At 52.5% G+C, this 18,857-nt stretch overlaps 10 protein-coding genes across 10 annotated transcripts; 4 read left to right on the top strand and 6 right to left on the bottom strand.

Annotated features, from left to right (window-relative positions):
* Positions 1–655: 655 nt before the first annotated feature.
* EJ05DRAFT_500956 (uncharacterized protein) lies at positions 656–1,343 on the bottom strand (the record flags this gene model as incomplete). Its single annotated transcript, XM_033747048.1, has 2 exons — positions 656–1,200; positions 1,271–1,343. The coding sequence occupies 2 exons, from the start codon at positions 1,341–1,343 to the stop codon at positions 656–658; spliced, it is 618 nt and encodes a 205-aa protein (XP_033599870.1).
* Positions 1,344–1,700: 357 nt separating this feature from the next.
* EJ05DRAFT_500955 (uncharacterized protein) lies at positions 1,701–2,454 on the top strand (the record flags this gene model as incomplete). Its single annotated transcript, XM_033747047.1, has 2 exons — positions 1,701–2,165; positions 2,377–2,454. The coding sequence occupies 2 exons, from the start codon at positions 1,701–1,703 to the stop codon at positions 2,452–2,454; spliced, it is 543 nt and encodes a 180-aa protein (XP_033599869.1).
* EJ05DRAFT_476678 (uncharacterized protein) lies at positions 2,414–4,591 on the bottom strand. The gene has a single exon (XM_033744088.1). It carries the CDS (start codon positions 4,348–4,350, stop codon positions 2,485–2,487), a length of 1,866 nt encoding a protein of 621 aa, XP_033599868.1. The 5' UTR covers positions 4,351–4,591; the 3' UTR covers positions 2,414–2,484.
* Positions 4,592–4,996: 405 nt separating this feature from the next.
* Positions 4,997–7,192, bottom strand: EJ05DRAFT_388898 (putative dimethylaniline monooxygenase). The gene is made up of 2 exons (XM_033741309.1): positions 6,729–7,192; positions 4,997–6,680 (listed from the first exon to the last, which is right to left on the bottom strand). Exons 1-2 carry the CDS (start codon positions 6,763–6,765, stop codon positions 5,038–5,040), a joined length of 1,680 nt encoding a protein of 559 aa, XP_033599867.1. The 5' UTR covers positions 6,766–7,192; the 3' UTR covers positions 4,997–5,037.
* Positions 7,193–7,758: 566 nt separating this feature from the next.
* Positions 7,759–8,692, bottom strand: EJ05DRAFT_486473 (NAD(P)-binding protein; the record flags this gene model as incomplete). Its single annotated transcript, XM_033745532.1, has 3 exons — positions 7,759–7,962; positions 8,012–8,260; positions 8,318–8,692. 3 exons carry the CDS (start codon positions 8,690–8,692, stop codon positions 7,759–7,761), a joined length of 828 nt encoding a protein of 275 aa, XP_033599866.1.
* A 651-nt stretch (positions 8,693–9,343) lies between these two features.
* On the top strand, positions 9,344–11,588 carry EJ05DRAFT_453212 (uncharacterized protein). The gene is made up of 3 exons (XM_033742424.1): positions 9,344–10,359; positions 10,409–10,812; positions 10,869–11,588. The coding sequence occupies exons 1-3, from the start codon at positions 9,784–9,786 to the stop codon at positions 11,479–11,481; spliced, it is 1,593 nt and encodes a 530-aa protein (XP_033599865.1). The 5' UTR covers positions 9,344–9,783; the 3' UTR covers positions 11,482–11,588.
* Positions 11,589–12,696: 1,108 nt separating this feature from the next.
* EJ05DRAFT_465529 (amidohydrolase 2) lies at positions 12,697–14,168 on the top strand. The gene is made up of 2 exons (XM_033742779.1): positions 12,697–13,267; positions 13,335–14,168. Exons 1-2 carry the CDS (start codon positions 12,966–12,968, stop codon positions 14,038–14,040), a joined length of 1,008 nt encoding a protein of 335 aa, XP_033599864.1. The 5' UTR covers positions 12,697–12,965; the 3' UTR covers positions 14,041–14,168.
* A 245-nt stretch (positions 14,169–14,413) lies between these two features.
* EJ05DRAFT_465525 (NTF2-like protein) lies at positions 14,414–15,926 on the bottom strand. The gene is made up of 2 exons (XM_033742778.1): positions 15,479–15,926; positions 14,414–15,427 (listed from the first exon to the last, which is right to left on the bottom strand). The coding sequence occupies exons 1-2, from the start codon at positions 15,822–15,824 to the stop codon at positions 14,541–14,543; spliced, it is 1,233 nt and encodes a 410-aa protein (XP_033599863.1). The 5' UTR covers positions 15,825–15,926; the 3' UTR covers positions 14,414–14,540.
* A 520-nt stretch (positions 15,927–16,446) lies between these two features.
* EJ05DRAFT_440020 (FAD/NAD(P)-binding domain-containing protein) lies at positions 16,447–17,834 on the top strand (the record flags this gene model as incomplete). Its single annotated transcript, XM_033741909.1, has 3 exons — positions 16,447–16,764; positions 16,813–17,439; positions 17,496–17,834. 3 exons carry the CDS (start codon positions 16,447–16,449, stop codon positions 17,832–17,834), a joined length of 1,284 nt encoding a protein of 427 aa, XP_033599862.1.
* A 398-nt stretch (positions 17,835–18,232) lies between these two features.
* Positions 18,233–18,781, bottom strand: EJ05DRAFT_486468 (uncharacterized protein; the record flags this gene model as incomplete). Its single annotated transcript, XM_033745531.1, has 2 exons — positions 18,233–18,256; positions 18,305–18,781. 2 exons carry the CDS (start codon positions 18,779–18,781, stop codon positions 18,233–18,235), a joined length of 501 nt encoding a protein of 166 aa, XP_033599861.1.
* Positions 18,782–18,857: the final 76 nt, after the last annotated feature.

The following is an 18,857-nucleotide window of genomic DNA, read 5'->3' as shown; positions in this document are numbered from 1 at the left end:
CAAGGGCAGGCAAGCGAAGCGCGGGGGCGACAAGGGCGCGAGGAAGACGGACTACTACGAGATCAACGAGGACGGTTCAGTCAGGCTGGAGAATCCGATCGTGCTGGGCCGGAAGGCGAGCAGGCGCGAGCGCAGAGATGTGCGGAATAAGGAGCGGGAAATCGCGGGGACGGCGGCGATGGCCCGGGCGAATGAGGATGCGTATAGGGAGTTGGAGGGTGTTGCGGAGGACTTGAGTGCGGAGGAGATTGAGGATTTGAGGAAGGACTTGTCTTGAGTGATGGCTGGGGGATGGGGAGGGATCATTGGGAAACTGTAAGATTATATATCTAAAAAAAGAATGGTCGGCATGGCTTCGGGCGCCAGTTGTATTATTATGTTGTACGATAGACACGGCAACGCTCCTCCGTTGGGGATATCTCACCTCGAGGGTGGGAATTTGTATTATGTTTAGTAGTCTATGGCGTACGCCTTGCGCATTGTTCATGTAACTATAGACTGGACAGGGTTGGAGAGCCCCCGTTGTACCCATTCATGTTCCATGCATCGTTTCTGCGTGCTCTAAGCTAAGAAGCACCCATTGTTGATGAGCAATTATTTTCAAGGCAGCCTTTGTTTAATACACTCTACACCACCACCCCCAGCAGCCCTCCACTCACCGCGCACTAACCGCCACCTCCACAAAATTAATATACCTCACCCTCGCCTCCTCTCCCCCCTCTCCACCACCATCCCCATCCCCATCCCCATCCCCATCCCCCTCTCCCTCCTCACAAACAACCAAATCATCCACCGCCCCCACCGTCCCCGTCCGCACCCTCACCCCCTCCCCCCTCTCCAAAAACCACCTCGCCAGCCCCAACGCCCGCTCAATCGCCCTCCCACTCGCCCTCACATACACCGCCTCGTCCGCCCTGGTCCCTGCACCACCACTACCACTACCACCACCACCACCGCTCCTCCCCCGCCTCAATTCCTCCAGCGTAACCGTCTCGACGTGTGCAGCCGTCAGGCTCTCGGTGCCGCGGCGGGGGATCAGGGCTTGTGTGCGCCGCGCGGCGATGTGGGCGAGGAGGGTGCGGATGCGTTTGATGGTTGGGATGAAGGGGGTGGTGGGGCGGAGGTAGATTGTTTGTCGGGCGGTGGAGTGTGGGGTGGGAAGGGGGGGGTGCGGGAGGGGGCGTTTTGTGATTTTCGTTGCTTTGGAGAGAGGTGTGTTAGTGGAGGTTGTGTGGTAAGGGAAAGGGAGGGGGAGGGAGGGGGGAGGTACTGGTTGGGAGTTTGGCGCGTTTGTGGGGGTTGGGTTTGCGGGTGTGTGGTGGTTGTCGTGGTGTGGGTGCCATTGTGGGTGATTGAGTTGGTTCTGTGGATTGGGTGTTGCGTGTTTGGAGGTTGGTGGGTGTGGTTGAGGTGTGTGAGGTGTGTATGAAGTTGGATATGAGTGAGGATGAGAGTTTTCGAGTATGGATTAATTAGCTAGCAGCTCAAGATCTTTCCCCACTGACGGTAGCGCACAGACCGTGCGGGTAGGGCTGAGCACGGCCCGTGTTTAACGTCGTCACTTTTAACATCTATCCGCTTCACTTATACAAAACTTCCATCTCCGTCTCAAACTCTCGCCAACCAGCCAGCCAGCCAGCAACATGCTCTCGCAATAACCCCAAGCCTCGAATCACCACTCCCTCATCACAACCATCACCATGATCCTCCGACACATCCACATCCCCAACCCAATCCCCTACCTCCGCGCCTCCGCCCTCCAAGAAACCCTCGTCGCATCCTTCCTCTCCGCCAAAGCCACCCACACCCCCCTCCCACCCCCAGCAATCATAACCGCGCAATTCCACCCCGTCTACACCCTCGGCCGCCGCGACAAAGACACCCTGACCCCCGCGCAAAAGACAACCCTCTCCCACAACGGCGCCGCCGAAGTCCACTACGCCCTCCGCGGCGGCCAAACCACCTTCCACGGCCCGGGCCAACTAGTCGCCTACCCGATCCTGGACCTGCGCTCGCACGGCCTGACGCCGAGGCGCTACGTGTGTATGCTGGAGCAGGCGCTGATAGCGACGTGTGCGCGGTACGGGGTGTGCGCGGGCACGACGGAGCATACGGGCGTGTGGGTGGGGGTGGGTGAGGGGGAGGGAGAGCGGAAGATTGCGGCGGTGGGCGTGCATATGCGGCGGTTTGTGACGAGTCATGGGGGGGAGGGGGGTGGGGGGGGGGGGGGGGGGGGGGGGGGGGGGGGGGTTGCGGGGGTTTTGGTCGAGGAGGTGGCGCGGAGGATTGGGGTGGAGGGGGTGGTGAGGGTTGGTGAAGAGGATGTGGTGTGATGTGGGTTTTGTCGTGGTGATGAATTGTTCTGGAGCCAGCTAGGAAGATGTAGGAGGCTGTGGGGATCGCAAAGCCCGGCATGATGGCAGAAATATGAATCAACAGAGTTCAAGAGAATAAGAGCCGAAAGCATGACTGGCTACACATAGCTCAAGCATCTCCAACAACGATTTGACCCGGCCCCTTCCTCATCTCCTTCTCAGCGTCCGCAAGAATCCATTGATACGCCTCCACCTCCTCCCAACTCCTCGGCCAGTACTCTATCTCCACTTCCTTCTCACCCTGCCTGACCCTCAAAACCATCCTCGCCTCATAGTCCTCCACCAACGGCCGAAACGTCGACGACTTATGCTCCACCACCACATCGCCATTCCTCACGCCCGCCTTCTCCGCCCTCGACCCCACGACAAGACCGTACACCACGCGCTCCTCTTCAGACCCATCAAGGCACTCTTCCGCAAACCCGAGCTCAAAGCCATACAGATCTTGCCTAACACACCTCATGCCCAGATACGCGAAGCTATCCGGGTGAGGCATCATGAACGCCCCATCCATCATCGCCTCGAAGCCATCCCAGCCTTTCTGTCCCAGATACAGCGCCACCGTATTCTTCCATGTCTGCACATGATCATGCAGTCCCGCGCGCTCATTCGCAACAATCTGCACCATTAAACTATCAAGATCGGGCGCGTTGGGCGTGTTGCGCAACTCATATGCCAGACCGACGAAATACATGAATCCGCGAAACTCGGCCTGCATATGGATCGTCTCACGGGACGCAGGTGCCGCAGTAAGTTCATCGTTAGTCCAGGCTATCGCTTCAGACGTATAATACGCCGCCGCAAAGCGATTCAGCAGCACAAGCACGCCCGACCACGACATCATCCCAAACCCACACGGCAGCAAAGCACCATAGTACAAGCCCACACCCCCATTAAACCAGCGCGCCGAGCCCCGCACATCCGCCGCCGTTTCTACCAGCCGCAGCCAGCTCTGGACGAGCCTCCGCGCGACCAAGTCCCGCGTAACGCCGGGATCCGGACCGGACATTCCGTCCGTGTACGCGAGCACAAGCGATTGCGCAAACGCGCACATGCCTGCGCCGCCGCGGTACGGGTTGCGCACGAAGAAGAGCCTGTATGCGCGGTGCGGCTCGTGGAAGAAGGAGGCTGTTTTCGCGGCTAGCTCGGCGGTCCACTGCGTGATATTGGCGGGAGGCGTGTGCTGCGTGCTGTAGGCGCCGAAGCTCTCTGCGGCGTTTACGCCAGGTGGGTATTTGTGCAGGGCGCCGATGGCGAGGACGGTGTTGAGTGCGGCGGCGGGTGTGCCGCGTGTGGTGAGGACGGGACTGAGAGCAGGGTGGTACTCGCCCCATGTCCATGCTGCGAGGGCGTTGGGTGGCATGTTGCGCAGGTCGAATGTGAGGGTCCAGGTGAAGGGTTGGTGGGACGGGGGCTGGGGGATGAAGGTGTTGAGCGCGCCGGTGAATGCTCCTTTGGCGTCGTAGCGGAGGTGTGGGAAGGTTCGGGGGTCGGTGTGGTTGGTGTCGTGGGCGGCGACGCGGAGCTGGAATCGGATGTTGCCGTGGGGGTGTCGTTGGAGGAAGAACCATTCTCGTCTGGGTGGGGAGGCGTGTGTGTTGATGTGTGTGTGGAGAGGCAGGTTTCCTTTGTCGTCGTATGCGAAGATGGGGTTCTTGTCGAATGTAGGTAGTTTGATGCCGTTTTCCTCGACGGGGATGGCGAGAGCATAGGGGAATGTGGTGAGGGCTGCGCTGTCTAGGATCATGGTTATGTCTAGATGTGGCGCCTGTTTCTTGGAGGTGTCGTTGTTGTTGTTGGAGTATGGAAAAGGAGTAATCTTGATGAAGACACCGTTATCTGCGACGGGCTTATACTCGGGTGGAGACATGCGGTCGTGCAACACGATATACAAGATGACGGCTAGGAGAGTAAGCAGTATAAGCCAGATATTCATGTGGACCATGAGTGAATCAGAGGCGAATGTAGACCACATATCCGAAAGAAACCAAAAATTGTCTCTTGAATGTCGGATGAAAGACGATATATCAGGGCTGATCGTTGCTTATGAGCTTTCAAGTGTATGGATGTGTGTATGTAGAGAGGCTGTCAGCAGGCATGAAATGGCCGACCACACTGAAGACGACTATGCAAGCTGTCATGGAGGCTTCCCACGAATGTCCAATGAACGGCTGCGATGATGTTGGAGCCGGGCTGTTATTACCTGTTGATGCCTGTTGATGTTGTAGGGTCGAAGGTATGGGATGTTCTCATTCGTGCTGAAATCTTTTTCTGCTTAGCTTGGGGGGTTTATTTGTCTCGGGATCAACCATCCATGTCTGGCAGGGTACTTGGACGGGATGGTTTTGGAAGAACTAACATTTCATTGGTTGAAGATCTATACAGATTGTATGAAACTTGCCCTCCATGTAGAATATACTAGTCTCTGTAGTATATCGAATTCAAGATATCAATGTTTATGATACTGACCTTTCAGTTCAGATGAAGATATGGCTGACATGCCTATCGCAACACTTGAGCACGATTCAACAACCCTGTCACCGGAATAACACAAATTGCTACCGATTGCAGTGCCTGTGATGTTGTTCATTTGCAACATCACACACATACATAAGCTCAACGGGGACAGAAAATCCAATCTTTCGACTCGCTCATCAAACATTTACCCGCTCTTGATATGCGCCGCACTCCACTCATCAACCAGATCGACATAGTCCTCCGGCCCATACGGCTCCGTAATTTCCTTGAACCACCCTCCCTTCCTACGTACCTTCAACCCCAGATCATTCAGCATCAGGTCCACATACGGAATCGCATCAAACACAAAATCGGGCAAACTGGCACCATACCCAGTCGGATATCTCCACTTGCCCCATTGCGTATGCAGCATGACCTCCTTTGTAACTTCTTCATCCGAGCTAGCCAGCCTATCCAATCTTCCGTCCAGGAATGCAGAAATCCACAGCCCTTGTGTAGCTGCACAGATGGCCGTGCTAACAGACGAGACAAGCCCAGCAAACGCAATATTGCGGTCCTTGATCCGCGCCGGGGGAACGATGAAGCGGTAAAGGCGGAAAGGATCGTTCTTCGGAGTGAAGTTCAACTTCGGCTGATTTGCAAGCCTGGGGAACATTGTCAGAATATCCTTATCGGCCTGTGCTGCCAGCTTCTTTTGGTCTTCTAGTGGCAGTGGCAAGCCGATACCTGTTGTCCCAAAGCCGCTGAAGCTGAAGCTCGGCTCCTTCTTCCACCCCGTCGAACACACAACTACATCAGCCGCGCAAGTCTCGCCCGTTGTTAGATGTACTGTATGATCCGAGAGCCTCTCGACATCCGCGATGTGCACCCTTATTCTTCCATCTTTAATCATATCAAAGAAATTCTGATCGTAGTTATGAATACTCAGCCCGCTTCCAATCCAGAACGTCGTATTCCACGGCAACAGTTTCTTCGTCTCCTCATGCGAGTTGTACCCGTTCAACTCTACCACATCCGCCGCCAGCGCAGCCCAGAACTTGTCCACGATGAATCGGCCTACACGCGTGCCGTGCAGGAATCGCCGTGGCCACGAAAACCCGTCTTCGCCTTCCCATGGACAAGGGCTGAACCATGACATCCATCTGATATGCAGCAGCTTCTCGAGCCGCTTCTTGCCGCCCATCACCCACGGATGCGAGATCCATACGGGTCCGTTGCCAGAGGGCCGGATGACGAGGTCGACGGTAGCGCCGGCGTCGACATAGGCGTACGCAACGTCATATGCAGATTTCGCACCTCCTATCACAACCGCGTGCTTCGCAGTTTTGGTGGTGTCGCCATTGATGCAAAAGTCTTTAGCATGAAAAATTGGCACATTGAGCGCTTCCACGCCCGGATACGTCGGGAAATTGGGCGTCGACGTAAGCCCCGTCGCGAGGATGATTTTCTTCGTCTGGATGGTCTCCGGGCCTTTCGTGTCGGAGGTTGTGGTGATGGTCCAGCCGCCGGCGGCAGAGGGCGCGAGCGAGGTGACCTTTGTGTTGAACTGCGTGCGTTTGTAGACGCCGAACTTCTTTGCGTAGTCGGTGAGATAGGCGTGGAGGACGGCGCCTGGGATGTGTTGGCCGGGTGCGACGCCGTAGAGGGCTTCGCTCATCGGGTAGTCGGGATACTCGTATGTGCCGTGCAGGTTGTTGCTTTTGAGGCCTGGATAGAGGCGGTCGCGACCCCATGTGCCGCCGCATGTCGCGGCGGATTCGAGGACTTGGATGTCCTCGTCCGGGTGCAGTTCGATGTAGGCTTTTGCAGCGGCGAGACCGAACCAGCCTTTTGGTTTGTTAGATTGCATGTTGAAGGGAGTACGAGGGGACTTACCGGCGCCGACGACTACCATGTCGCGTTCGCCTGCCATGTTGTTCTAGGATAGAGGCCTGGTGTGTATGTTGTATACTCTAACAATGACCCCACACAGTCGCACAAGCTGTAACACACGTACTCAGTGATCCAGTATTGCTACAAAAAGAGGAGTCGTTTCATCAATTGCCTTGTCTCCACCCTTTTCCTCAGGGCATACGGGCCGTTAAAAGCTAATGAGCATAACGCTCCGCGTATAGCTTATCTCGATAGGGGAGGAGAGTTTACTTGATAGCAGGGAACGGCATCTTTCACTCAGCCACGACATCCCAGGCCATGGCCAAAACATAGGCTCGGATCAAGGGCACACCACAACGCTCACGGACCGAGGCACTGCTATCATGGCTTCAAACGTTCTTCGGGCAATGGCTCGCTCGAAGAATAGATAATATCAAGATTAGAAGGAGATCGCCCGAGGCGGAGTCGTACGCGCACTAAGTGTTGTTAGTCTAAATAAGGGTTGGGCCAGCCCGCGACTGAAGAGTTTGGGACCGGGTATTTTTGAGTGTTTGCCGAAGCGGGGTTAGACTGCGCCTGTCGCGTGCCGAAGTAGGAGACGTTTGTTGTTAGAGAGTCCGCCGTCGCGATGATAGGGCTTGGGTCTTGATCCGATGCGGCTTCGGTATGGAGTTGGTGTTCGGTCGTTCCGTGAGATAGAGAGAGAAAGGGGTTACATTTGTTAATCAACATTACTTGCATATCGATGTCTTATGTGGGGCTGCTTGATCGAAACAAGCAAATGCTAAAAAAGTAAAGCTGTAGACCTTGAGCATTAGCGGTCGTTCAGGCTTCAGCGGTAGTTATGCAGAGAAAACATGAAGATTTTTACACGAGGTTCGTTCTGTAGATCGGAGCATGCCCCTTGATGAATGTAATTCACGAAAAAGTACACACCAGGCTCAGAACGGTGTCAGCTTTGTGGGCTAGTTTCAATAGTATGGGCGGAGTCGGACGCAGTTGCATAACCTTTCATTTCCACATCTCGAGGTATCTATTCGTACATTGCATGATCCGTAGATCTGCCCAGGTGGATGCCTCCCGTAACAGTAAGCTCGCATCCCGTTGTATATGCAGATGCATCGCTCAGCAGATAAATGGCTGCACCAACAATGTCGTTTACTGTTCCAATCCGCTTCAGGGGCGCTGCATTGTACATGTGATGTACTGCCTCTGGATGAGCAACATCACGAGCAGCCTGTAGTTCATCAATGATGTTGTTCCGATGTGGATTTAATGTTTCTTACCTTTGTCTGAGCCGTGTCAGTAAATGCTGGAGCTATGGCATTGACACGAATGTTCTTGGGCCCAAGTTCAACAGCGAGAGCTGAGGTGAGCATCTTCACGCCTCCTTTACTTGCGTTATATCCCGTCATGCGATAGCCGGGCAAGACACAGTGAGCAGTGATGGATGAGACTGTGACGATGCTGCCTGGTTTGTTCTGCTTCTTGAACTCGTCTGCGGCCATCTGCGCCGTGAAGAATGTGCCCAAAACCTAGAGCATATAAGTCTCTGCCCCTTGCCATAGTCCTCCCTTTCGCATAAAACTTACGTTGACCTTCTGAATCTTCTCCACTTCAGCCCAGGACTGCTCCGTGAATGGCTTGTCGATAGCTATTCCTGCCGAAGTAAAGACTCCATCCAGTCCTCCAAGTGCTTTCAATCCTGCTGCGAATGCAGATCTCAAAGACTCCTCGATACTGACATCGGCCTGGTGATAAGTGACTTTGCGATTGAACTTCTTTGCAACTGCGTCCAGATCTTCCAGCGGCTTATCGACAATGTCTAGAACTGCAACGTCTCCGCCCATTTCACAGATTGCATGCACGACTGCATATCCAATACCTTGCCCGCCACCAGTGACGATGTATTTACGATCAGTGAGCTCAAACATGGCGCGCACGCTGCGCACGCTTCCTGATGCCATTGCTGAATATTGCTAAATCCAAACTCGATGTTCTCGAATTTTGATATCCTTGCTCTTGACCCAAGTAGGTATTGAAAATATGTATGCGTAAGACGTTGTCGAGTTAGGAAGTCAAATTAAACTTGATCTCCGCCGGGGCGTTGATACAACCTCCAGGCTCCATGTCCTAATACGGGTTGTGGTCATATACCGTCAGGTAGCTTTCAATCTGCCGAAAACTTACTTGCGATGCGGTGTAGCAGTTGAACTGATAGTTTGATAGTACCAAGGTAGACTGACGAGTGTACCAGCGAACCAATCGGAAAGGACCGATAATGTATTTGAGCTTCGGTTACGTACTCGATCCCTCGGAAGTGGGCCAGGTGTGTTACCCGAGGCCAAACGCCTCGTCACGCATCGCCATCATTGATCGACACGATATCATCAAGATAGCAAGGGTATAGGATCGATCTCATCACGCACACAATACATATCGTCAGAAATACCCGTAGTCTGTGGCATCGAAAGTCCGCTGCCATGCAGTGTTGCGGCAACTCTATCTGCACGCATTCAAGCCATGTTTCACTAGGGTCTCGTATAGCTGATATATGACTACCATCCATCTGCTTAGCCCAGGTTAGGCTATGGGGATCAATCATACTTAGGCATCATCTCCTCGCCACCAATCGTCAGCTTATCCTAGCTACTTCGTAAGCCTTTGTGGTAGCTCCCGCTCAGGTCTTATCATAACCCCACTTCTTCGAGTTCATTAATGCAATGCATACCATCAGGATCCACCAACACGCGACGGCTCATCGGGATCACAAACGAACCTGTTTGACGTGCAGAAAGGTCCACACCACAACGTATTCCAGCGAAAGGACCCCAACTGAAGCACAGACCTAGCACTTGTTATTCTGATCTATCAAAGACACTCACTTTGAGAACGGGATACTCAAAATCACATGGGACACGCCTGAGGGTGTTCAAGCTATGAGGCTTCGTACATAGCACGAGTCAAATTTCATAAATCCACAGCAGGGCAGCTACATGAGTCGCATATTTCGAGAGAGCGTCGTCTTGCCAAAGAAACTCGGCCTCTAAGATACCCAATGCCCCGACCAAAAGTGCTTCCGGAGAATCGCAAACGCTCGGTACAAGCCTGTGTGCCATGCAGAAACTCGAAAGTACGGTGTGACGCACAACAACCATGTCAAGGGTGCAGGAAGAGGGGCAAGATTGAAGCATGCATCTTCGACGCACCTTACCACCATTCTCATCCCTCACGAGCCTCGACAAACTCACGAGAGGATCCCGGAAGCGCCTTCACGGAGGCGTCCCTGACCAGTCCAGTGGATGTTCCAGATGCTGAAGCGGGAACAGAGCATTCCACGAATGATGCAGGATCTTCTGACGAGACATGGCAACCGGGATCCCACAAGACTCGAAGTCGCATGTTGTTCAGCTCCAAAGGTGAACAACTGTATCTGGGCGGGACAGCTTCCATATCCTATCTCCAGTTCCTGAGACAAGTCTTGAAGCGACATGCGGGTCCGTCCGCGTTCACAGAAAGTGGTGTCAACAACGTAATGTTAGAAGTCGATCCCAGCCCCTATGGTAATATTGATGAAATCGGTCGATTGGACGTGGAGCATCAAAAAGCATTAATACAATGTTACTTTGAAGCCGTGAGTACTCAATTGATAACATAGAGGCACCATCTGATTCAATTTGCAGACCAGTGCTATACTTGATCTCTTCTCAAGTGATGAGATATACACTGCGCTCAGTTTCGAGAACATTATTGGTGGAGACCGCAAACAAGACCGGAGAGCCACTCAAGCTATTTTCCACATGGTTCTAGCTATTGGAGGTCAATGCCGTGGCATATATCCAAATGACACGAAGTTTGCAGCGCATTACTTCTATAAAGCACAACAGTTCGCATTCGAAGGCTTTCTCTGCGATCCAAGTCTGAACATGATCAAGCTATTTCTCCTCATGGCATTCTATATGCTAGGAGCTTGTCGCCGAAACGCAGCTTTTATGTATCTGGGAGTTGCCTCAAAAGCAGCTAATGCTCTGGGTCTCCACCGGAAAGACCAGTACCGGGTGCTGCCGAAAGCGGATGGTGCCGAGAGGTGAGATCCGAGTCCCATTCCCATGCTTATGTTTCATATTCTGATGCAAGGGATAGGCTCCGCACATGGAAGAGTCTCTGTGTGCTTGATACCATCGTCAGCTCGATCTTGGGTCGTCCCGGAAACTTCTCGTCAGTATGGCATGACGACCTAGAGTCCAGTAGCGACAACGACCGAGATTCTCGTTCTTCAAGCCTTGCCATCGATGCAACCTATGAGATGTCATGTCTTGTCGACTCAATGGAGTCACGTCTCTGGAGCAGCAAAAGTGTAGAGTGCCAGCCAGCAGAAGATTTTCTTCACGAGCTTCGAAAGTGGAGCCAGAAGCTGCCACCGGAGCTTCGACGCTTCTCCAGCGACAACATGTTTGTCTCAAGCCCGGCAGATCGTGAGCTGCTCGTAGGAGCAGCCCATGTTGCTTGTGTATATTACTTTGCAGTGATTCTGGTGACGAGACCGTTCCTGACATCTCACATTATGCTCAAGCTCCGCGATCGCGCCAGAAAGTCACACAATCATGCGGTTGCAGATTCGAGTGCATCGATTGAGCGTGCAAAAGTGGCCAACCTTGCCCAGGTATGTGTAGAGTCGGCTACATACATGGCTATCATGGCACACAGAGCTATGGAAGCTGGAATTCTATTACGCAACATGTGTCTCATGAAGTAAGCTCATCAATCTGTCACTCAGTTACAGATCACCACCGTAACCGCGAGCTAACAAATCTTCAGAGCATGGATATTCGCCGCTGGTCTCCTCCTTGGATTCTCCCTCTTCGCCTCAACCGATGAAGACACCGATACCAGCACCGCCTTTGCCGCTGCCCGGTCCGTCCTCGCAAACCTCGGCGAACTATCTCCCCAAGCAAAGCATTACTACGAGATTCTAACCGCCTTCTCCGACGCCATCACGAAGAGCCGTCAGCAACGCCTCGACGAGAAACGTAAAGTCACGAACCAGTTCATCGACCAGATTTTCACCATCGATCTAAAGAAGGCATCGCCTGCAGATCCACCGTACCTGAGTCCTGACTCGGGCCACTCCGGAAGTATCGACATGCTAGGACAGGGCGTTGAAAGAAACTTCGATTTTGATGCTGCGTTGGCGATGCCTGGGTTCAGTGTAGATGATGCGGCGAATCTGCCATTGCTTTGGGACGACTTTTCGGTTGATTGGCCACAAATGGGCGGAGCCATGTATTTTGACTGTGGCTGAAGCCTCGTTGGTGAAGTTGAGCGGGGGTGTAAGAAGTCTTTGCTCATCTGAGGAACTTTTCAGAGCCATGCCCGTGGCACAAACGTATCAGGGTAGCCGCTTGTTGCGAACGCAGGCTGTGCAGCAGTCCAAAGCGTCCTGTGAGACCTACAGAACAAGCTGAATATCTTGTGCAAGCGCTTGACATAGTACGAGGGCAAGCACTTGCGTTATTGTCACAAGGAGAATGTGAAAAATAATGGGAATCCGCCTCGAGTAAAGCAAAAGAGGGATACTCAACTGCTTTGTCAAATTTGTAACTCTATCTATCAATAATATCAAGAGTCATGGGATACCAATTGAATGATTCTGAGCTGATGTACAAAACATTGAAAATATCAATTCTTGTCAGGAGACACCAAGTAGCAAAATGAGAAATAGTACACTGCATTCAGGGGCCACGTAGAACTTGCCAATCAGGGGTAAAATATATGATCGCCTAAGGCATTAATATGTCTCGGGAAGCGCCCAAACAACCATTCTCATTGGTCAGAGTGCTCGGTCCGGTTCTCCCCAGTTGTTCCATACGACCTCCCACGTAAGCGCTGACAACCAACAACAGCAAAGCATGAGGCTGGTAAATACCTCAGCAGTGCTTATCCGGCGCACGAAACGCTCTCCCTTCTGAGATGCCGTGACACGGGTATTTCGATGGTCTGACAAGCATCCCCGCTCCCTACTGCGGAGGTGGAAGCTGTGGGGTAACAGAGCAAGTACAAATATATCCAAGTTGCAACTTCTTACAAACATTCTGTCGAAATTCTTGGTCCGTCAAAGTTCGCAGCTCAATCTGTGTTGTCTTCTATCCACAAGTTTAGACATTTCACCACAATACACATCTTCCCCATCCCGTGACCCTCGCCCAAAGTTTCAAACCCCCTCCTATAATCACTATCAAAATGCGCGGCAAGATCGCCCTCGAGGAAGCATTCGCGCTCCCACGCTTCGCTGAAAAGCAACGCTGGTGGGCCGGCCTGTTCGCACTGGATCCAGACAAGCACGTCGCCGAGATCAACGACATCACAGAGCAGCGCATCAAATACATGGACGAGCATGACGTCGGTTACACGCTGCTCTCTTACACAGCGCCCGGTGTGCAAGACATCTGGGACCCGAAGGAGGCGCAGGCCCTCACTGTGGAGATCAACGATTATATCGAGGGTGCGATCAAGGGGAAGGAGGACAGACTGGGGGCACTGGCGTTAGTTTTGCATCATCTCTGTGCTTGGAGAGGGAGTTGAAAGGCACGAAACTGATGTTGAATACAGCACATTGAGCATGCACTCCCCCGCCGAAGCCGCGGCCGAGTTGCGTCGCTGCGTCGCCAAGGGCTTCAAGGGCGCGCTCGTGAACGACACGCAACGCGCCGGGCCAGAAGGCGACGATATGATCTTCTACGACGGGCCAGAATGGGACGAATTCTGGGGCACTGTGGCCTCGCTGGAGGTGCCGTTCTATCTGCACCCGCGCAACCCAACTGGCAGTATCCACGAGAAGCTGTGGGCGAAGCGTTCGTGGCTGATCGGGCCGCCGCTGTCGTTTGCGCAAGGCGTCAGCCTGCACGTGCTGGGGATGGTGACGAACGGGGTGTTTGACCGGCATCCGACGCTGCAGGTGATAATTGGGCATTTGGGGGAGCATATCCCGTTTGATCTGTGGCGGATCAATCACTGGTTTGAGGATATCAAGAAGCCGCTTGGGCTGTCGTGCAAGAAGACGATTCGCGAGTACTTTGCGCAGAATATCTGGATTACGACCAGTGGGCACTTTTCGACACCGACGTTGCATTACTGTATGACCGAGCTGAGCGCAGATCGGATTTTGTTCAGTATTGATTATCCTTTTGAGAATTTCAAGGATGGGTGTGAGTGGTTTGATAATATGGAGATAAATGATACGGATAGGAGGAAGATTGGGAGGGACAATGCGAAAGCGTTGTTCAAGTTGGGGAAGTTCAAGGACTCAGAGGCGTAGGATGGACGAACCAGGGGATGAATGTCTTGTGGGATACCATGTCTGCTAGAAAGATGTGCGCAATTTATCTATATATACCTGTTCTTTGGCATAGTTAATTGAAACTCTATGAAGTTAGATGTGATGGCTGTTGATAGCTTCCCCTCAGGCTCTTTCCTACGCAAATATCATCCCAAGGCAATAGCTTAAAAACCCAACATTATGGTCAGTCACACATGTGATCTTCCAACGTTGTCTCCATTTGTAGGTCATTGAGAGTTGCTATAACACCTGTTGTACATATTTACCATGTTGAGTTAAGGTAACATATTTTCATTGTGATATTTTACTGTACAAAGGAATACATGTGAAGTATAACTTAGTCAACAAAACGAGACCTTCATATAACAATTGTGAATTGACACGTACATATCTGATATACGACAACTGCATGGCCTGAAACAGAAGTACATTTAGAGATAACACAAATATCCTTCAACCACTATGAATTCCCCCTAATATCAAGCATCCCTCATCCCAAACTCAAACATTGTATTACTCTCCAACCCATTCTTATCCCTCATCTTCACCGCCGTCTCCCTCCCGGCCACCGGCACCCTGAACTCCTTCTTCCCTCCACCCTCTACCTCATAAGGCCATGGCAAATACTCCGGCAACAGCCCCAACTGCCTCAACACACTGCCCTGATCCCACGCAATATGCTCATGATACAGTCTATCTCCACGCACATTCACGACCCCCGTGAACGGGATCTCCACGTACCGGCCCGTCGGCGGTACTCCAGGCAACAGCCAGTCCACCATCCTATCATGCGTAAACTTGAATATGAACTCGTCAATCACTCTGTCGATTCCCACGGTGCGGGAGATGAGCTCAAGCTCCGTGTCGTCGGGATTAGAGAAAATGAAGTGATGCGCGTAGAACGTGGACAGGCGCTCGCGGCCGATCCCACCGGTCATGGTGGGGATGTGGTTCACATACGGCTCTTGGACCATTGTGGACATTGTTGCATCGACGTCCCGGGTTTCGAATTCGTAGGCCGTGTGCTCGTCCCAGATTGCTTCGAGGTCGAAGTAAGGGCCGTGCATGAGTGGTTTGAGGAATGAGAGGTTGCGTGTGTGCGACACGGACTCGGAGGCGTAGTTGAAGTCGACTGAGAATGGAGTTGCGAATAGAGGGGATGTCATGGTTGGGTAATCGTATGCTGTGAGAGCGGCTGAGCGGGGAAGTTTGGTGGGAGATTTGCCGGAGAGATGAACGAGGATAGGAATTGGGGATTTGGCTAGAGATTCGAAGTCGGAGTTCGAGGAGTAAATGATGGCGCCTGCGATGGTTTTGTGAGTTGCAAGGAGTGGTGCTGCGCGGGTCCAGAGAGCGGTTGAGTACACTTTAGACGATTAGACGATGAATCGTGATGTTTGTTCCAGCAGTAACTTACCAACCAAGCCTATGCTACCATTTGGTTCACATTTCTCCTCCTTCTCCAAGGCGTCGATGGCTGACACAAAGGGATCTTTTGAACTTGCAAAAGCTGCCTCTGTGATCTCAATCACAGTATATCCTTCCTCGGCCCATTTGATAGGAACTGAAGGCACACCATGCTTGATCGCAACATTGTCACCTGGTAACGCATCTTCAAGCGTCTCGGTCAGAACAATCACTCCTGGGCCTGATCCTTTTCTAGATAGTGGCTGGAGCAATGATAGTCCATTTGATACCTCTTTCAACTTAGGAACAGGCAGAGGATGGGCGGCTCCATTGCCTTTACTCGTACCGTTACTCATGTCTTTTCAGTGCAATTGTGTTAGATTAAGAGATGTCTTCTCAGTCTCCTTTGCTACACACGTTTGTGTCCTGTATATGTTTGATGTTTGCCAGAAGCAGTAATCAATATGCATGACATGTACTTCAGCCGCTACCCTATCAGTGTGGTTCGGTAGCCCCTGGCGGGCCTGACCCCGCCCGCGGTGTCGGGCCACGCGAGTCATGATCAGAATTAGCGGTGGCGTGCGCGCGAGGCAGGGGTCGGGTGAGTTCTGATGCTCGGATACTGCACCCGAGTCAACAACAATGCTATGCCGTCAGCCTTGATCGCATTATTCCCTGTAGAACAACGCTCGGAAGTCGATCACCAGTTCACTGAGCCGATGTGAACCTGGCGTTCACCCAGCACTCTGCTATGTGAAGTGTTAAAATGTGAAAAGTATACGGCCCGTACATGACCAGGGACGCTCACATCCTAGGTAAAATGTGTTATGCACAGCGGAAGTCACAAGATGACGGCCGAGCAAAGCCTGTTCAAGTGAACGATAAATATTCCTGAGGATGGTTTCAAACAGTAGCATCTTGACACTATACCCGAATACCTACCTCCTGAGTCGCTCACAACTTCAACTGTAAAACAATATGCCCGCAACCATAGAAGCAATCTGGAGGCCGCTGAGCATCGCTGTCGTAGGCGGTGGCATCGGAGGTCTCTGTGCATCGATCTCACTACGCCGGCAAGGTCACAACGTCACCATCTACGAACGTGCAGATTTCGTGGGTGAGGTAGGAGCCTCGATATCATGCGCTGCGAACGGGACACGATGGCTACACGAATGGGGTGTCGACGTAGCAAAAGGAGACCCAGTAGTCCTACAAAAGCTGATAAACCGCGACTGGAACACGGGCGAGCCGGTCAGTGTGTATGACCTGGGAGACTATGAGCAGAAATGGGGACATGTGAGTTAGGTACGCCCTTGAACGTATCAATGGCACTGACCGGCACAGGTGTATAACATGTTCCATCGACAGTACATGCACGCCATGCTCATGGAGACAGCGCAACAAGAGGCCGGCGAGGGCCCTCCCGTTACAATCGTCCTGAATCACAAGTGCTCTGATATCGACCTCTCGACCGGTAAAATTACCTTCACAAACGGCGTCACTGTGCAGCACGACGCAGTAATTGGCTCCGATGGCATTGGCTCCGCTGTACGCAACATTATTGGCATATTCCCTGAGAAGAAGCCTGCATCGTCGTCCTGTCTGCACGCAAACGTCCACACCGATCTCGCGGTCAAGCTTGGCCTTGTCGATTATTCGAAAAACAGCGCTATCGAGTACTGGGGTGGACACCATTCGCACAACAAGATTGTGCTTTCACCTTGTAATGGGGGCAGTCTGCTATCTTACTACTGTTTCTTTCCTCGCGAGAAGGGTGACTACGCCAATCAGAGCTGGGATGCAGACGCTACGGTGGAAGAACTGCTGGCACCATACCCCGATCTTGACAAACAAGTCCGAGACCACCTTGCTAATGGCGTTGAGGTCCGTCCGTGGAGATTATGGGTGCACCAGCCGTATGAATGGTGGCAAAAGGGGCTGGTCTGTATAATGGGTGATGCGGCGCATCCTGTGAGTGTTTTGATCCGGTCCCGTTCCATCATAACCATGTATTAACATATACTTAGATGATGCCCGATCAATCTCAAGGTGCATGCATGGCCATTGAAGATGCCGCAGCACTCGGCCTCGTATTCAGCAAGAAGCACTTCCGCGGCGATGTGCGGGAGTCTCTGGAAGCATATGAGACGATCCGTAAGGTTCGTGCATCCAGAGTGCAGGCTGCATCAGCACGAGCGCGCGAGAATATCCATGAGCGGATAGGCTTCTCAGATAATACTGATAACCCACTATATAAGGTGCAAGACGAGAAGAACAAGCTGACGATGGAGGAAATGAATTCGTATGACATGCACAAGCATGCTGCGGAGGTCTTCGGACAAATGAGAACGGAGGCACAGGTGTAGGCACTGCAGTGCCAGTGTCCTGAGGAGAGGAATTTCTTGTCAATATTTGATAGCATATTTGAGCCTGTTATTTGCTGAATACCATGTAATGACAATCAAGCTTAGCCTGGTGATACTCGAATCTCTCGTTCTGGTACAGTATTGTGACAACACACACTAGCATTTGGTCAGTACGGTCTGTGTCTCGTCGACTGCTGGCCGTCCTTCATATCTTCGGATATGACCTGATGGCCAGCGATTAATCGTTGTAGGCTCGTGTGTAAATGGTAACGCCCCGAGAACTATACCACGGTATTCGCGTGTTCCGCATCCTAGTTGAAACCATAATGGTCAAGACATTGTTTTCCGCTGGACATTTGTGTTCTGTAAACATTATGCGCAGTGTTATATTCATCAGGTCATTCCTCCATTTTCCCCTTTCCCTTCCCGCAGTCAGCATACACACCCTAACTCTCATTCACTCCACATACCTTCTCCTCTTCTGCACTCTCTGTATCCCCTCCGACCTCCGCATCCTCGCCTGGCTCATCCTCGTCTTCGCCTTCCTCTTCAGTCTCCCACTCCTCGTCTTCGTCCTCATCCTCCTCGTCATCTTCTTCACTCCCCTCAACAGCCTCCCGCATGCCTTTCATCAGTTCTCTCACTTCATCGCTCCACGACTCCTCTGGCCCGAGGAGAGCTGTCATCCTCTCGGCCAGTTGCTTATCGAGCGCGCTGCGCTGTGGCTCCGGGAGTGTGTCGAGAAGCGCGAGGGCGGGAGCAAGAGAGGAGAGGGTTGCCGCAAGGTCGGGGTTTAGGGTCGAAGAGGCCATGATTGTGGTGTGCTTGACCAGTTGATTGCGAAGAGTGTAGGCACTATTCCTCTGTGAACAGGGGTTCGTGGTAAATAGTGGGTCTTTGGTGGACGCGATGAGGAGATCCATGGGAAGACGCGACGCGCCATCCATAGAAGACGGAGAGCTATGAAGGTTTAGTCATGACTGCGCAGACTTCAGACCGATCAGTTCCTGAACCGAGTCCTAC

Source organism: Pseudovirgaria hyperparasitica (assembly GCF_010093815.1).
Source record: "Pseudovirgaria hyperparasitica strain CBS 121739 unplaced genomic scaffold EJ05scaffold_9, whole genome shotgun sequence".
Classification (NCBI taxonomy): Eukaryota; Fungi; Ascomycota; class Dothideomycetes; order Acrospermales; family Acrospermaceae; genus Pseudovirgaria; species Pseudovirgaria hyperparasitica.
This window is presented reverse-complemented; position numbering and strand designations above follow the sequence as displayed.

What these genes read in the sequence shown, in the direction of transcription:
- EJ05DRAFT_388898 (XM_033741309.1), bottom strand. Translation starts at nt 6,765, where the DNA reads ATGGCAGGCGAACGCGACATGGTAGTCGTCGGCGCCG. An exon ending in CATGGTAGTCGTCGGCGCCG is followed by an intron (nt 6,681 to 6,728) that starts GTAAGTCCCCTC and finishes ACAAACCAAAAG; the next exon opens with GCTGGTTCGGTCTCGCCGCT.
- EJ05DRAFT_465529 (XM_033742779.1), top strand. Translation starts at nt 12,966, where the DNA reads ATGCGCGGCAAGATCGCCCTCGAGGAAGCATTCGCGCTCCCACGCTTC. An exon ending in GACAGACTGGGGGCACTGGC is followed by an intron (nt 13,268 to 13,334) that starts GTTAGTTTTGCA and finishes TGTTGAATACAG; the next exon opens with CACATTGAGCATGCACTCCC.
- EJ05DRAFT_465525 (XM_033742778.1), bottom strand. Translation starts at nt 15,824, where the DNA reads ATGAGTAACGGTACGAGTAAAGGCAATGGAGCCGCCCATCCTCTGCCT. An exon ending in TGGTAGCATAGGCTTGGTTG is followed by an intron (nt 15,428 to 15,478) that starts GTAAGTTACTGC and finishes AATCGTCTAAAG; the next exon opens with TGTACTCAACCGCTCTCTGG.
- EJ05DRAFT_476678 (XM_033744088.1), bottom strand. Translation starts at nt 4,350, where the DNA reads ATGTGGTCTACATTCGCCTCTGATTCACTCATGGTCCACATGAATATC.
- EJ05DRAFT_453212 (XM_033742424.1), top strand. Translation starts at nt 9,784, where the DNA reads ATGCCCCGACCAAAAGTGCTTCCGGAGAATCGCAAACGCTCGGTACAA. An exon ending in TACAATGTTACTTTGAAGCC is followed by an intron (nt 10,360 to 10,408) that starts GTGAGTACTCAA and finishes TTCAATTTGCAG; the next exon opens with ACCAGTGCTATACTTGATCT. An exon ending in AAAGCGGATGGTGCCGAGAG is followed by an intron (nt 10,813 to 10,868) that starts GTGAGATCCGAG and finishes TGCAAGGGATAG; the next exon opens with GCTCCGCACATGGAAGAGTC.